Raw genomic sequence first — 15,030 nt, 5'->3', positions numbered from 1 at the left:
CCATGACACCAGGCGCGTTGTTGCACAATGTGGGGACGTGGAAGTGTGGAGATGTTCCCCGGCCTCGCGAACAGGCACAAGCTAAAGGTTCTCCAATGTGGAACCCCGTCAGCAGGGGAACCCCAAAAAGGTCCGGAAGCACAAGCGAAGGCCAGGTGGGTCTGTGTTTGACCTCGGCGGGCGCCGTTGGTCGACTTCTGTGTGGAACCTGCAGGGGAGGAAGTGATAACTAGTTTGATTATCAGTATGATTGTTCTGGGGGCGAATTAAAAGCTTTTGACAAATACATATATATCTATATATAGATAGATATATGTGTATATCTATATATATGTATAAAGCTGTTAATTTCTGTTGCCTTTTGTTTTAAAAAAGATTTATGTAAATAAAATCATCTTTGATAAGGTTTCCTGCTCGTTCGTCAACACCATCATCCAAATATTTCATTTTTAATTTTTCTTCAATTATTTCTTGTGAAATTCCAGTGGGTTTGAAGTTAACATTTCAGGTCGTTTCATTTTAGCTTGTTTCCAAATAATGTTTCATTTCTTTTAATTGCTTGGCTATATTAATACATACTTGGATAATTATCTTTACATTTTTTGTTTCTTTTATTAGTACCTTTTTTAATATTTACTTTAAACAAATACATTTCGATTTAATAGCCCTAAAATCCAAATAATGATTGGTAACTGACAGGAAAACAGTATTTAATATTGTTCGGTGGGATGAGCATGCAGTTTCATATTTTTACCACTAGATGGCGCTATTTTAGTAGAAGTTAACGTGTTATGACTTTTTTTCTGCAGTTTTCTTTTTTATTAGTATTTATTCCTAAAACCTCACTGGCAGCTTTTTGTCCCATTGCATCAGGATTTCAATTCATTTGAGCGTGAGGACTGATTGGTTCAAGAGCCTCTAGCTTTAAATTCTAAGAGGTTTGAAAGTGAAATCAAAACTTTTACCTGATATTCTCTTTGCATCGGTTGATCGCATCGGCAAGAAGTTAGTTTTATTTATGTAATGAACACATTTTGAATTTTAAAATAATAAAAAAAATAATAACAGCCAGCCCATCCTTAAGGGTAGTCGAAGCACCGAGGTGTGCGACTTAGGGTTAACCCCGAAGAATGAAAAGAAAGGTTTTGGTTTTTTTTTAATGTTCTTTCTTTTTTAATAAATGCGTGTCTTAATACTAACAAAAAAGCAGCACCCTGAGTTGAATATCTCTTCCAACTGAATTAAAAAGCTGAACACAAATTGTCCATGTAGCAAAACAAAAGCAAAAAATAAACTAAAAATAAAAATGCTGTGAGTCATCCTGGTATCGCCTCTGGCTTTCAGAGCGTGTAGCGGAGCCTTGACCTGCATTTTAAAAATAAATTGGGGGAAAAAAAGCACTGTGTCAGTAAATAATAAAAAATAAATATTTGCAAAATATCTTCATAAATATTTATTTCACCTGGTTAATGGGACTTCTGCTACTGAACTTCTGCGCACAACATATGCACAGGACGAGGCATACTGGCAGAGGTGAATACAAATGAATCTGCCCAGGCATCATTAAATATACCGTGCCAGTGAAACCTTTATTTTGAGCGTCGAAAAATAATGAATACCATTTTGATTTAATATTTCAAAGATCACAATAATCTTCCACTTTAGACCTAAATTACAAAAAGGAACTAACACCAATAAAATACACGTCAATTGAATACTATATTTTATTTTCCCATGCAACTGGGAGCCGCAGTTTAAGAATAAGAATAAGAAGAATAAGAACAACTTTATTTATCCTGAAGGAAAGTGTTGTGCCAGAGTTACAGGAAAAATACAACAATAATAAATAATAGTAGAAAATTGTATAACAGTAAAAAAAAGGGAGAATAAGAAATACAAATAAACAAATAATAAAAATACAAATAATATAATAAGTGTCTTGAGTACCAAGTGAAAGATGAGGAGTGCAAGAGTATGAAAAAATATTGTACATGTAGCTATTATGAAGTATTGCACAGTTATGAACATATATACGGATAAATTATTACAATTTACAGTGAGAGGGTGGGATTTTTTTTTTTCCATTTAAATTTTTTTAAGGTTTAAGATTTTAAGATTCCCTGCGGCTGAAGGGAGAGGAATTAATAAGTCTGATAGCCTCAGGTAGGAAAGACCTCCTGTGGCGTTCAGTGGAGCTCCTCGGTGGTATCAGTCTATGTAGTAAGGATGACAGAGCCGCAGTTTGCCGACCCCTGATCCAGAGGAAGACCAGAGAGAAGATGGATGGACGTGGTGAGAGAAGAAATGAAGGTAGTTGGAGAGAGAGAGGAGGATCCAGAAAGCAGGGTGAGATGGAGAAGGTGGATCCACTGTGGAGACCCTTGAAAGACAAGGAGATTAACCCATATAAAATAATGCACTCACTGCGTGTGAGAAGGTCAGTTGGAAAGTTCTGCAGAAGAATTAATATGAATAATTCAAGTAAAAGTTGTTTTTGTCGAGATGATGACAACATATTTCAACTTTTAAAGAAAAGTTATTCTGTGGTATTTTATTTCACTCGGGAAATTTAACCGGAAGTCGGTGCTTTTATTTTGAAAACCTCAACCGGAAACGCGCTGCGATCATCGTGCGGCTTGACGCAGCCGCAGTTCGTACCTCAGGTCGAACTTGACGCGCCGCCAGAGAACTCCTGGAACCGAGAGGCGGCGGGCTGGACCGGCGGAACCGGCGGCTCAACCGAACACCGGCGGCCCAGTGAGTCCCGGGGGGGTGGATTTAAACGATTAAACTAACAAAAAAAACACCAACCCCGACGGAAACCGGCTTTTCTGTCGGAGTTCAGCGGCTGGACTGAAGCGGACAGAAGAAAACTTCAGCCCCGGGGCGAGGCGTTCGCTAGGCGGGGGTCGGAGAACCGGCGCGAACCGGTTCTACCTCACGGCTATCTTGATTCGTTAACTACGTTCAAGAAGCGAACACTAAAAGTAGTTGTTTTGTTTTTTTCCCAGTTATTTACCCCGTTGAAATGTTCAAGCTGTGCCTCAGACGAGCTCCGCTGCCGAGTGTTCAGAAGTTAGCCCCGGTTCTCCGGCCCCCGGAGCCGCGGCGTCCGATGGGAACCCACGGCCGCAAGGAGCCGCGGGAGCCGCTGAACTCGGCGCGGAGAGCCAAGGAGTTCATCTACCGCCTCCAGCCCAGCGAGAGGACCTGCCTGCTCAGGGAGCTCCAGAGCTTCGAGTCCATCGCCGTGGCCCAAGGTGAGTGGGCTGGACGGGTTTAAAATCACGGTGGGTGTCGGTTAAATCCCCATCGCGGGGTTCCGGAGCTTCTCCTGGCTTCTACGTGGTCCTTCAAGACCACATGGGTGAAGGACGACCCGGTCCAGTCGGGCGTGTTTGCACGGTCATACCTTGGCTTACGAGTTTAAATTCAATTTTATCTTTTTTATTTAGTTCACTACCGCTGAACTTAACTCACTACACGCTTAATGCTGCAATGTGACCTGCACACTTTGCTACAATTTATGGCTATACTTCATTTATCATGGAGTGAATGCTGCTCCTTTTCAAAGACTTTGAGCGACATTTCCAGCGCCTCTTCTTCTGCACCATAAATGTCTCCTGCCGTCTCCCAGATGATGTTCTTCTGCACGATATCTCACCAACAGTCTCTCCATCTCTTCAGGGACAAGTTGATAACACACCTCATTCATGGCTTTCCTTGATTTTCTTCTGGACTAGCCAGCGGCGGGCGGCACGTCCCAGTTCTTAAACGCCACCTCACGGACTGCCGAGGCCACATCGTGTCAAACGCTTGTCCAACTCATTTCTAACTCCTATCTGGCCTCGAAACCTCAAGCAAAAACTCCGCTGAGCCACGGTTCGGATCTCTGAAAACTCCTAGTTCGATGCACTCGTAAGTCAAGGTTACACTGTAGTTCTATTTTAGTCTCAGAATTGCCGTTTTCTGAAAATATCTGCCCACCCGTAAACTAATAAGGAACGCCGAAATTCAGGAACTGTGAGCTTTTTTCCACTTCCTTTTGGTTTTTAGACGGTCTGTGTAATCATAATAATCATGTCTGGTCAGTGCCGTTGAGTGACCAGATGACTTGGGTTTTCAGCGTCATGCTTCCTCTCCTCTCTGCAGCCCAGTTTCCTGATTCCTCTCCTCCCACTGTCAAAGTTCTGCTAATTCCACCTCTCTTTCCTACTGCTCTCTCCTCAGCTGTAAGAGTTTTTCTGCTTCCCCTCCCTGCAGCTTCTCCCTCCTATATCCCGCTGATTACCTTCTTCCCCTTTCCCTGTCCTGCTACTTCCGCCAATCTGCCACTCCTCTCTCCTGCTGCTTCCCCCTTTCTTTTAAAAGCTTTTGTTCGTGTTTTATTTTTTCCATCTCCTGTAAATCTGTTCTGACACCTCTTATCCTTGACAACTTCTCTGACTTTTTTTTTTATGTACTTACGACGACACAAGATGCCGGCATAAAGTCAAGGCCTCCATCTTTAACGGCGAGTGGATAAAAAATAGCTCCTCGAGGCGGCGTGTCGTATTAGCCGTCCATCCTTCCGTATACCGTCTGTAAAATCGAAAACATAATCCGGTACGCTCGAGACTGGCTTCAAAATCCAAATCATCGAAACCCTTGACACGAAATAAAAAAACGGAAAGAATCTGCCATAGATGAAAATTAGCTGAAGCTAATTAGCACATCAGCTAGCAGGTAGGGATCCTCGTTCCAGTCCAGCAGTCCCTACTATGTTCTCGCCATTTTCCGTTACACAAAAACCAGTCCACAGGCTAATGCAATACCCTCAATCATCTGTAAAAATCTGAAAAACCACAAATATCTGATAAAACGTCCGTTCACTATCCCGATGTTGACGGACAGTTCGTTCAGATCCCAGGTCAGATGAAGAGCTAGTGAAGCCCGCCGCAGGAGCCTGTCAGTCTCCCGGAGTTTTCTTGACGCATTCATTTCCTCTGAGAATGACCAGACCGCAAGCGCCAGAAGATTTCAAGTGGACGAAGATGGAGGCGGGCAGTTTGACGGACCACTCGCCCTGAAACTGAGCGCCTCGGTTCCACCATCAGACGGAATAAAAAGAAGAGGCGAGGTCCAACTCAGGGCCGCATGGAGAGACATCCAACCTTTTGGACTGTGGGAGGAGGCCGGAGAACCCAGTTGGACATTAGATCAAGCCTGGTATCTTCTTACTGTTCAGCTGGAGTTCTAACCACTCATGTTTTTCGAGCATAACTTCCATATTGGGACTGAAATCCTGCGCGTCGAAGCTCTTGCACCCGACGCAGAAAAATTCATCATGTTGGAACTCTGCAACAAATTACCAGAAAATCAGACTGTGTTTTGTTTATTTTATTTCTTTAAATATCCGTTGTGTCGGCAGGGCAGGTTAGCGCCGGCAGTATCTGATGGTGTGTTAATCTGCATCGGTTGGATTATTTGCGGTGGCGGTTGTCCCTTCCCCGGGGGTCTGGTGATGGAAGTAGGTCAATTCCCACAGCGAGGTGAGGTATTTTCAGCACCGCCTTCCTCATGCGTTGACTGACTTCCAGGCGCAGGAACAGACTTTGGATCCTTAGTTTTATTTATTTATTCATCTATTTTATTTTCTGCAGCGCGGTTCCCCTGTTTGTCACTAAAACTTGAGACGTAGCAGTTACACCTCCAGAGCACCAGATGGCGCTCTGCAGGTGGTCCTGTTGTTGCAGGGCCAAGGCCATAAATGCTGAGGGAAGTGAGGAGCTGGTGAGGTTTGAGGGAATAAACACAAAATGCAACACTTGCATGTTGTTTTGATGGGATTTTATTTCAGTCTTTTTTTTTTTTTTCCGTTCCTTTCTGAGAAAGCGACCAAAGCGACTTACAATAGAGGACATAAGCACTGCAAATAACACTTGCAAATACAAGATGCACAGGAAATATACAGAACAGTAAGCTGGGGTTAGTTTTTTTTTTTTTTGTTTTTTTTTTAGACAAAAACACACACACACACACACACACACACACACACACTGCATAGCCAAATTGGTGCCTAACCTGATCTGGGGCAGCTCAAGCATCAGCGCAGTAAATAGTCCTGAAAGAGAAGAGTTTTTACCTGTTTCTTGAAGGTTGAGAGAGATGATGCTAGTCTTGTTGCTTCCGGAAGTTTGTTCCAGATCGCTTCGAGCGAGCAGAAGGTTGCTAGTTGGTTTGTATTAGAGGAACGCAGCTCTCTGCCGGGAACATAAGGTCTTATCATTTGGTTCAGATATGCTGGACCTGTTCCTGAGGTGGTTTTGAAGGCCAGGGTCAGGGCCTTGTGCTTGATCCTGGCAGCTACTGGATGAACAGAGGTGTAACATGAGCCCTTCTGGGTTGAGTGAATACCAACCGTGCTGCAGCATTCTGTACCATCTGCAGTGGTTTTATTGCACGAGCAGGTCGTCCAGCGAGGAGGTAATTGCAGTAGTCCAGGCGGGAGATGACCATGGCCTGAACCAATAGCTGTGCCGACTGCTGGGTCAGGTAGGGTCTGATATAAAGAACAACTTTATTTATCCCGAAGGAAATTGTTGTGCCAGAGTTTCAAGCAAAAACATAATCGTTGGAAGGAGGGAGAATAAGAAATACAGTAAAATATAAATTGTCAAGGTTAAGGCTATCAAGTGTTTTAAGGTCTTAAGCACAAAGATTTGAAGATTCCCTTCGGCTGAAGGAAGAGGAATTAAAAAGTCTGATAGCCTCAGGTAGGAAAGACCTCCTGTGGCGTTCAGTGGAGCTCCTTGGTGGTATCTGGGGGGGGATGAAGTTCCTGGAGATCCGCGTGATGTCCCCCTGCACTTTGGGGTTTGAATAAACCCCCTCATTAACTAAATCTGATGGATGCCGTCTGTGAAAGACTTCCTGTCCGGGCACCGGAGGATGCGTCACGCCAGAACCGAGCGGCAGCCGGCGTGTTAAGAATCCGCACATTCAGCACGTCAGCGAATCCATCACGATCCAAACTCTCATCCCCTCATTGGCATTCAGGACGATTCAACTCGTACCGAGATGAAAATCATGCCTGCGTCAGGCTGCTGACTTGAAATAACTGAAGTCGAAATAGAAATAAACCCAGAAGTTCAAAGTGAGCAGGTACTTGTTTCAAAGTCTTCATTAAGTGTGACTTTGCTCCTCCTTTGATGAAAGTTGCTACCCCAGGCCTTGGGCTACAATCACATCCACCCCTAATTTAACTTGTTTCAGCAAATAGTCACATTCTGCATTTTTTTTTTTTTGTCCAGGCTGTCGGGGGAAATCACTGTCTGGGATGGAATAACACAAATGGCGGCATGAAATGAAAATCTGAAATTAATAAGGAGACCATGGGCGACTTTAATTTCACCTGGCTGCTAGCAGGACTGACCAGAAACAGGAAGTTAACGTGATGATGAGCCAGAAGTTGTCAGCTCATCGGGAGGAAGTCAACTGACCAGGAGCGGAAAGTGAACCTGAACCTTTTCACCAATGCTAAGCAAGAATTAGCCTGATAATTCAAAGTTGCTTGAGGAGTAGTAACTTGAAGACCAGCAAGACGGATCCTGAAAATGAAAAGTAAATACATGAAAGTTAGCATGGATGGAATTCGCGAAAAGACGACCCCAAAATGATGTAAGATTATTTGGGGAAACTTGCAAGAGAAAACATATAAAGTCGCATCTGAATTAGCATGAAAGTTCTCCGAAATTAGCCACGTGCTTTCGGAAAGCAGAGGATGAGGTCGCTTTTTAGCCCAGATGTGGAGGTCCAGGTCACAACTCCTGCAGCCTCAAAACAAAACCCAATATGGCGTCTGGGAAGGACATTGTCGTTCTGCTGATTCGTTCAATTTCTCCTTTAAATCTATACTTTAAAAAAAAATGATTATAAACCCTGTCAGGTTTGAAGCCCCGCCCCCTTCAACAGACACCTGGAGAGAGAAGTCGTGGTTCTCCTCTCTAAATGTGTCTTCTCGCCCGCCACCCTCTCACTTCCTGGGTGGAAGCTGTTGCCATGGATATGGAGTGGATTTGGTTGCCAGGCAACGGGAGATCCTCGCGTGAATTCTGGTGGCGGCGGAGATCTCCCCGAGAGGTTCTCCACCTCAGTGGAGAAGGAACAGAGTCAAGTCAGAGAAGACACCATGGATGGTGAAGATCTGAGTAGAAGCATGTAGAGGTTGGAGCTGCTAGGCAGGAGGTCGAGAGACCAGAGAGGAGGTTTTCATCATTGGCTCGTGAAGGTTCTCCGTCAACGTCCCGGTCAACGTCAAACGTTACCATGGCAGCCGGACTTCTCCTTGAAGATGTTTCACCTCTGGTCTTTAGTCTCCTCAGTCAAGAGGTGGTCCAAACCAGACCACGTTCAGAGGTTCTGTCCTGGCAGGTGGTCTGATGTTCTTCTGATGTTCTCTCTCCTCAGGGAGTCTGGAGCCCCCGACTCCCACTGCAGCCCAGATCAGATATGGTGAGACACACACACACACACACACACACACACACACTCATCCAAGAAATGTCACTGTACTTGGTAATGAACTCTTCATCACTTTTTTCTTCACGTTCTCCACCCCTCAGTTTTGTTCCACAACGCGGTTCCCTTCGTGGGCTTCGGCTTCCTGGACAACGCCATCATGATCCTTGCGGTGAGCGTGGAGGGCTGCGTTCGGTTGGATTCTGAGGGACGGCGAGGTTGACTTCTTCTCTTATCTCCTGCAGGGCACCCAGATCGAGATGTCCATCGGCGTCACCCTGGGGATCTCCACCATGGCGGGTGAGAGCCGCCATCTTTTTGTTTGTTTTGCCTCGTCCACTTCCCGTGTAGAAGAGGAATTAGAAGAAAGACCTTCAATCGGACACATTCAGGTCTGCATGGAGGACATCAGCAAAATATGCAGATTCGCCGGTTGTTACGGCCGCTGGAGGCGAGAAAGAGGCAGCAACATGTCCTGTAACCAGGGCGGTTATTATGGGATGCATTTGATCCGGGGGAGCTGGTTTAAAGCTCCTTGAGTTCCCCGAGAACCTGACAGCTCTGTTTTAGCTTCACTTCGGAGGTGCCAGAGGTGCCAAACACCAACATTCTTCTTCTTCTTGATAAATAAAAAGTAAGACATTAAACGTATTCAATTACATTTTAAAACAGTCACACAGAATGGATTAGTGAGGAAATTAAATTAAAACAGAAAATGAATTTGATAAAATGTTTTTTTTTTCCTAAAGCTTCATTTCATGAATGATCTTTTTCCGTATCTTTAAAAAAGGAGACAAAATAATCCATAATCGACCCAATAATCCAAACCACACCAGGATCAAAAGATTTTTTTAACATTCATATACATTACATTGTATTTGTTTTAATTTTGAAGTTCATGAATGAAGAGCTTGGTTTATTCGAAAAGACTATTTTTAAGATGACAAAGTTACAAATAATCAGTTAGTTAAAATTTTGATTATTTTAAAGCTTGAAGGCATTTAGTTAATACTGTTTCCAAACAGGAAGTCAATGTTTTAGTTGTTATCATTATTATTGTTATTATTATTGTTAAAAGAGTTAAAACACGCACATTCGCTACCCACTAAGGGATGGATGCTGGATCAAAAAAAAATCAACACACCAAAAGTGCTCCAAAAAGAAAGATGTATAACTTATAACACCAGAAACTTTTTCTCGCATGACGTTTTGAGAAAAAACAAGCTCCTCTTCAGATGCTTACACCTCTCCGGTAAGCATCTGAAGAAGAGTCTATGTTTTTTGCTTGATTTTTGTTCGAGAAAAAGTTATTATTATTATGATTATCTGTCTTCTCTATCAGGCTCCTCCTTAAACCTGTAACATCATAAAAAACCTATCTCACTTTCTTTCAGTGAAGACTGTTTCCTCTTATTGCTCCAAAATTACCAGTCTCTGCTCAGCCGCGACTTTTTTATTGCGCCGCCGAGAACCCGCTGAGGCTCCTGGCTCCGTTGCCATGGATACGCAGCATCACCCCCCCTCGCCCCGGAAAGGTGCCAATCGGAAAACCTTGGGGTTTCCAAATCAGTCGTCGTCTCCCGGCAGAGATGCTCAATTTATATTTCATTTCAAAGGTGCGCCGATGTCTTCCGTCGTTTTTTTTTCTTTCTTTTTTTTTTTTGAAGTTTACGTAACTCAGCTTTACGTTTTACTTCCCGGAGAAGCGCTAACTCGCTGTCCAGAGTTCAAATCCACTCCAGGAAACCGACGCCTCTCCTCCGCCGTTCACAGAAGCGTGGACAATTACCTTCCCGCCTCTTCGCTCCCCGTCTTTGTAATAATTCAAAGCCTGCACACCGTTTTTTTTTTTTCTTTTTTTTGATGTTGCGGTTGTTTTGCTGAGTAAAATAACGACGGCAGGAGAAGGAAGGTGGGGATGGCGAGGAGGAGGTTGATGGGTTTGAGCGGCTCTTCCTCGCCGCAGCTTTGATCTATTGTTGGGGCCCCTGGCTGCTGCTCCTCTTCATGAATATACAGAGGCGCTGCTCATTGTTTCTGCCGCCAGTGGTGTGTGTGTGTGTGTGAGGGCCCATCGGCAGAACGCCGCACCAACCGAAGTCAGGGCGATTCTTTAACGAGACGTGGCGTACATGGTTGGAGGCTCCGAGTGGCGGCGATAAAAGGCCGGGGTGCCTAACACATCAAAGAGGGGCTTCATTTTGCTTAAAACAAAACCTCTGAAATTGCTTTGTGGGGAACACGCAAGGCTCTTTCATCTCGTTTTTGAGGTTGTTTCAAGAGATGAGAACTTCCCCCCCATCATGGCGACCGCCGCTCCTAATCTGGTGCAGTCGGATTCGCAGTTATTGTACATTTGAGGGTTTTGCTAATTTCAGGCTAACGGCTGGAAAGCAGGTCAGTCGTCCTGCTCGAGCAGAGGTGGGAGTCGTCTTGTTGTGTTGCAGCCGCTCAGGAAGAGTCTTCAGGGTATTTTATTTTCCCCTTGAGAAAGACAAGCTCCTTTTTATCTCCGCCGCCGCCGCCGCCCCGTCTCCAGGTATTAGTCCGAGCCCAGATCAGACGGGTCTTTGCGCTTGTTCATTTCCAACCTAATTAGCACATTTTTAAACAGAGCAGGAAATAGAATTTTATTTACTTTGACTAATATTAAAAACCTCAAACGAGGATATTCCCTCAGAACTGGAATTATGTTGGGTTTTTTTTTTTTTTTCTTAGAAGTTTATCAGGACAGTGTACAAATACATTAAGCACAGAGGCAGAGATGTTTGTACCAGATTATAGCTCATCGCTAATTTCCATCTGTAGCCCTGGAAATTATATATAAGTTTATACATATAAATGTTTGAGTTTTATGTGTCGGTATGCTTACTGATCAGCCTTATTTAAAAATAACTATTTGAATAATTTTGTCTGTTTTTTCTTGGTAACATCTTGATTAATATATATATATATATATTTTTTTTTTATAGTTTACCAAACATTTTGCTATATATTTTTTAATTCTTTTTAACAAATATTCTAGCAACTTTGTTGGGCTTGTAATTTTTTTTTTTTTTTAACTAATTTCCAATGTTTTTTTTAATTCTTGTTTTGAAAGATTGGGGCTGTTTTAAAAATCACTTCTTGTAAATATAATAAGTCCAGCTTTAGATCAATCCCAAGCTCTGGGGTCCGGATGAGACTTGGAGAACCTTAAGTTTTTATCGACAGCCAGCCCAGATTCATACCCAGATTCATTTTCTTTAGATTTCCATCGAACTCACTACCGTTCTCCAGCTTCCATCTTTTGTCTTTGTTATTATGAATTATTAAACACAAAATGAAAACAGTTTTGTAGAACCCTATCATTAACTTCTTCTCAAATCTCTTGCAGCTGCCGCCCTGGGGAACCTGGTGTCGGACCTGGCGGGTCTCGGGTGGGAATTTCCTCCTTCATTTTTGTCTTAAAATCTGGGAAATTTATGACTTTCCCTCCAAGATAAGACAGGATGACACACTTCTTTTGTAGTGTGGACCCGCAGGGTTCCAAAAAAGTTCCACAGAAGAGTACCAGATATTCATTTCTAGGTGGCATCGTGATGCCTTTGCTAAAATATGGTCAAAAATGATAAAGCAATAGCGATCAGGTGTCAGTGATGGTGATGTTTTGTTAGCTGTGACTGTAAGCGACTGCATTTAGCTGCTAGCTAACTCTATTAGCGCCAACTTGTTGATTAGCCATTAGCAGTGAACAAGGAACTCTGACAACAGTTAACACCTTAGCTACACAGCTACGACTGTTAGCAACTGCTACCTCTATTCTAATAGCTAAAACTGTTAGCTTGTGCTGTTAGCACTCCTCTTTTAGGTGCTACTCTTGGAACCGTAACACCATCTGAGAGCTTGTGTGTGTGTGTGTGCCTGTAAAATGCTTGTCCACTGATGTTTTAAAAATAGATGAATTCATTCTAGATATTTATAAACACAATTACACAACATGATTTCTTGGTGGGTGTGTGTTAAACACACACAGTCTTGCAGGCTACGTGGAGGCTTTGGCTTCCAAACTGGGGATGCAGGTTCCCGATCTGACGCCCACCCAGGTGGATATGTGGCAGAGTCGGCTCAGCGCCAACCTGGTGAGGATTTGCTCCAATTTGAACTCCAATCAAATTGTTTGATTGATCAGAAATGATGTAGATCAGGGGTGTCAAACTCATTGTAATCCAGGGGTCACAAACGCCCTAATTTGATGTCAAGGGGGCCGGACAAGTAAAATCATAGCTCTGTTACCTAAACCAGGGGTCGTCAACCTTTAACACCCAAAGAGCCATTTGGACCCGCTTTCCTCGGAAAAGAAAACCCTGGGAGCCGCAATTACTTTTTGACATCTAAAATAAAGTCACCACTGTATATATTGCTTTTTATTACCTTTGCACTTTGTATAAACAAGTGTGTAGTGTGTTGCTTCTGAAATTCATAAAGTATTACGGAGAAAATTAAATTTTATTTATGTAATGAACTTATTTTGACTTTTGGGCTTTCAGAGCGTGTAGCGGAGCCTTGACCTGAATTTAAAAAATAAATCGGGAAAAAATCACCGTGTCAGTAAACAATAAAAGATGTTTGAGTTTATTTACTTATTTATTTATTCCAAAATTGTCCAGTTTCTGCCAATTTGTCAAATATTTCTTGGTGTCCCTCAAGTGATTTCTCACCCCTTATTTTGGGGGAGCATTGTCCCTACAATACAGAAAAATATGAATCAGCAGATAAAAAAAACAAAAAAAAGGAGATTGCAACCAAAAACACTTGAAAATAAACCCGTAACTACCGGACATCCTGCGCAGGACACTGACTCCTCTTCTCTGCAGGGAAAAGCCATCGGGATCTTCATCGGCTGCGTCCTGGGGATGTTCCCGCTGCTCTTCATCAGCGATGACGACGACAAGGACAAGGACAAAGGAGACGCCCAGCGCTAGAGCAGCGCCAGGACAATAACCGGACAGTGAATAGATAACGCTAGGACACACTAGCATGATGCTAGGACAACACTCGGACAGCACTAGCATAATGCTAGGGCAGCAATCAGAAAATGCATGGGCTACGCTAGGACAACGCATGGATCATATGAGGTCAACACTTGGCCAATGCATGGACACACTCCTAAACTGGATGCACTTGATGTCAAACTTTACAAATCCAAGTTTTAACAGTTGGACTTTTTCTTTTTTTTTGTGGCATTTGTGTGTGTGCGTCTGTAAAGTCACAACCCTTTCGGTGTCTTTCTTTCTTTGTCTTTATTTTATCTTTCACGTGGCTGCTCCTGGTCTTCCTCGTAGGTCTGTGCTCAGAGTGGAAAAGGCCACTTTTGACATTCCTCTGAATGACCTGCAAGTGTGTGTGTGGATTTTTTTTGTAAAACTCGGTGACTGGAAAGGAGTTAAAACCGAACGCCTCAATGACCTCAATTTAAAACACTTTGAAATCCACTCAAAAATCATGACGTGATAAATGGTGAATTAACTGGAATTCAAAAAAAAAAAAAAACTTGTCTCATTTTTTTTTCTTTTTTTTTTTTTTTTTTTTGCAAATTTCTTCACACTCCGTCAGTTATCAGGGAGGCGCTTCCTCCCGAAACACTCCCATTTGTGTTGTGGTCTTGTTTTCTTTTCTCCTTTATCCTCCTCAACTCTCCCTGCCAAAAAGAAGGTTTGAATAAAAAATGGTTAAATGTGACTGGCTTGAGCAAACAAAGGCTCAGGTTTCACCTAATGGGCAGTCTGAGGACGTGACATCAGCACGTATGTGTGTGTGTGAGGTTAATGTGAATCCACACCAGGTCTTACACACACACACACACACACACACACTGGGTTTCTTCCCATATCAAAAGGTGAGTGTTCTTTTTAAAGAAAACAGCAAAGTGATAAATGGTTTTGGAGACATAGAATTCATAAATGTTCACTACCATCTGGTTACAACCCTTACTTTGTTTATATGTGTGTTTTTATCGATCAGAGAAATACTTTGATATAAATACTTAATCCTAAAAATAATAATAGTAAAAATAATAACACATGACCTGAATTAGTTTGGCTGAGTGACTCCACAGAAATGGCGCCCTCTAGTGGTCAATGTTGGAACTGCATCCGATGGAAGGTTTGTGCAGAAAGCTGCATCTTCATGGAGTTTCCTGCATCTTCATGAAGTTTCCCACGACTGGATAAAGGGCGGATTGTCTCCCGGTAATTTTCAGAATAATTTCCCTTCTCGTCTCTTTAAATAGCTCTTCGGGATTACCTTGGTTGCTGGTATGTATAACATTTCTTAAGCACTTAAAGACTCTTAAATGACAAGAGGCTAATTCCATGATTATTTTCTGAAAGAATTATATTCTCCCTGATGTTTGGCACATCGAGAGTTTTTCCCCAATTTATCACTGATACAGGTAATCGCTTCATTATTTCAGATATCTGCAAAATTCTTATTAATGTGCATTTCCACAGCGTCTCAATGAGGTTTGGAATTCAAGCTCAGGATTCAAAG

The 15,030-nt window shown here is 42.9% G+C and overlaps 1 protein-coding gene across 1 annotated transcript; it reads left to right on the top strand.

Annotated features, from left to right (window-relative positions):
- Positions 1–2,593: 2,593 nt before the first annotated feature.
- On the top strand, positions 2,594–14,238 carry tmem65 (transmembrane protein 65). The gene is made up of 8 exons (XM_086171232.1): positions 2,594–2,757; positions 3,012–3,260; positions 8,449–8,493; positions 8,604–8,671; positions 8,745–8,799; positions 11,876–11,918; positions 12,515–12,620; positions 13,356–14,238. Exons 2-8 carry the CDS (start codon positions 3,029–3,031, stop codon positions 13,461–13,463), a joined length of 657 nt encoding a protein of 218 aa, XP_086027358.1. The 5' UTR covers positions 2,594–2,757; positions 3,012–3,028; the 3' UTR covers positions 13,464–14,238.
- Positions 14,239–15,030: the final 792 nt, after the last annotated feature.

Source organism: Fistularia commersonii, chromosome 24, assembly GCF_037954325.1.
Source record: "Fistularia commersonii isolate RoL2024-O1a breed Wild chromosome 24, RoL_Fcom_v1.0, whole genome shotgun sequence".
NCBI classification, from domain to species: domain Eukaryota; kingdom Metazoa; phylum Chordata; class Actinopteri; order Syngnathiformes; family Fistulariidae; genus Fistularia; species Fistularia commersonii.
Note: the sequence above shows the minus strand (reverse complement) of the source record. Positions and strands in the feature narration are given on the sequence as shown.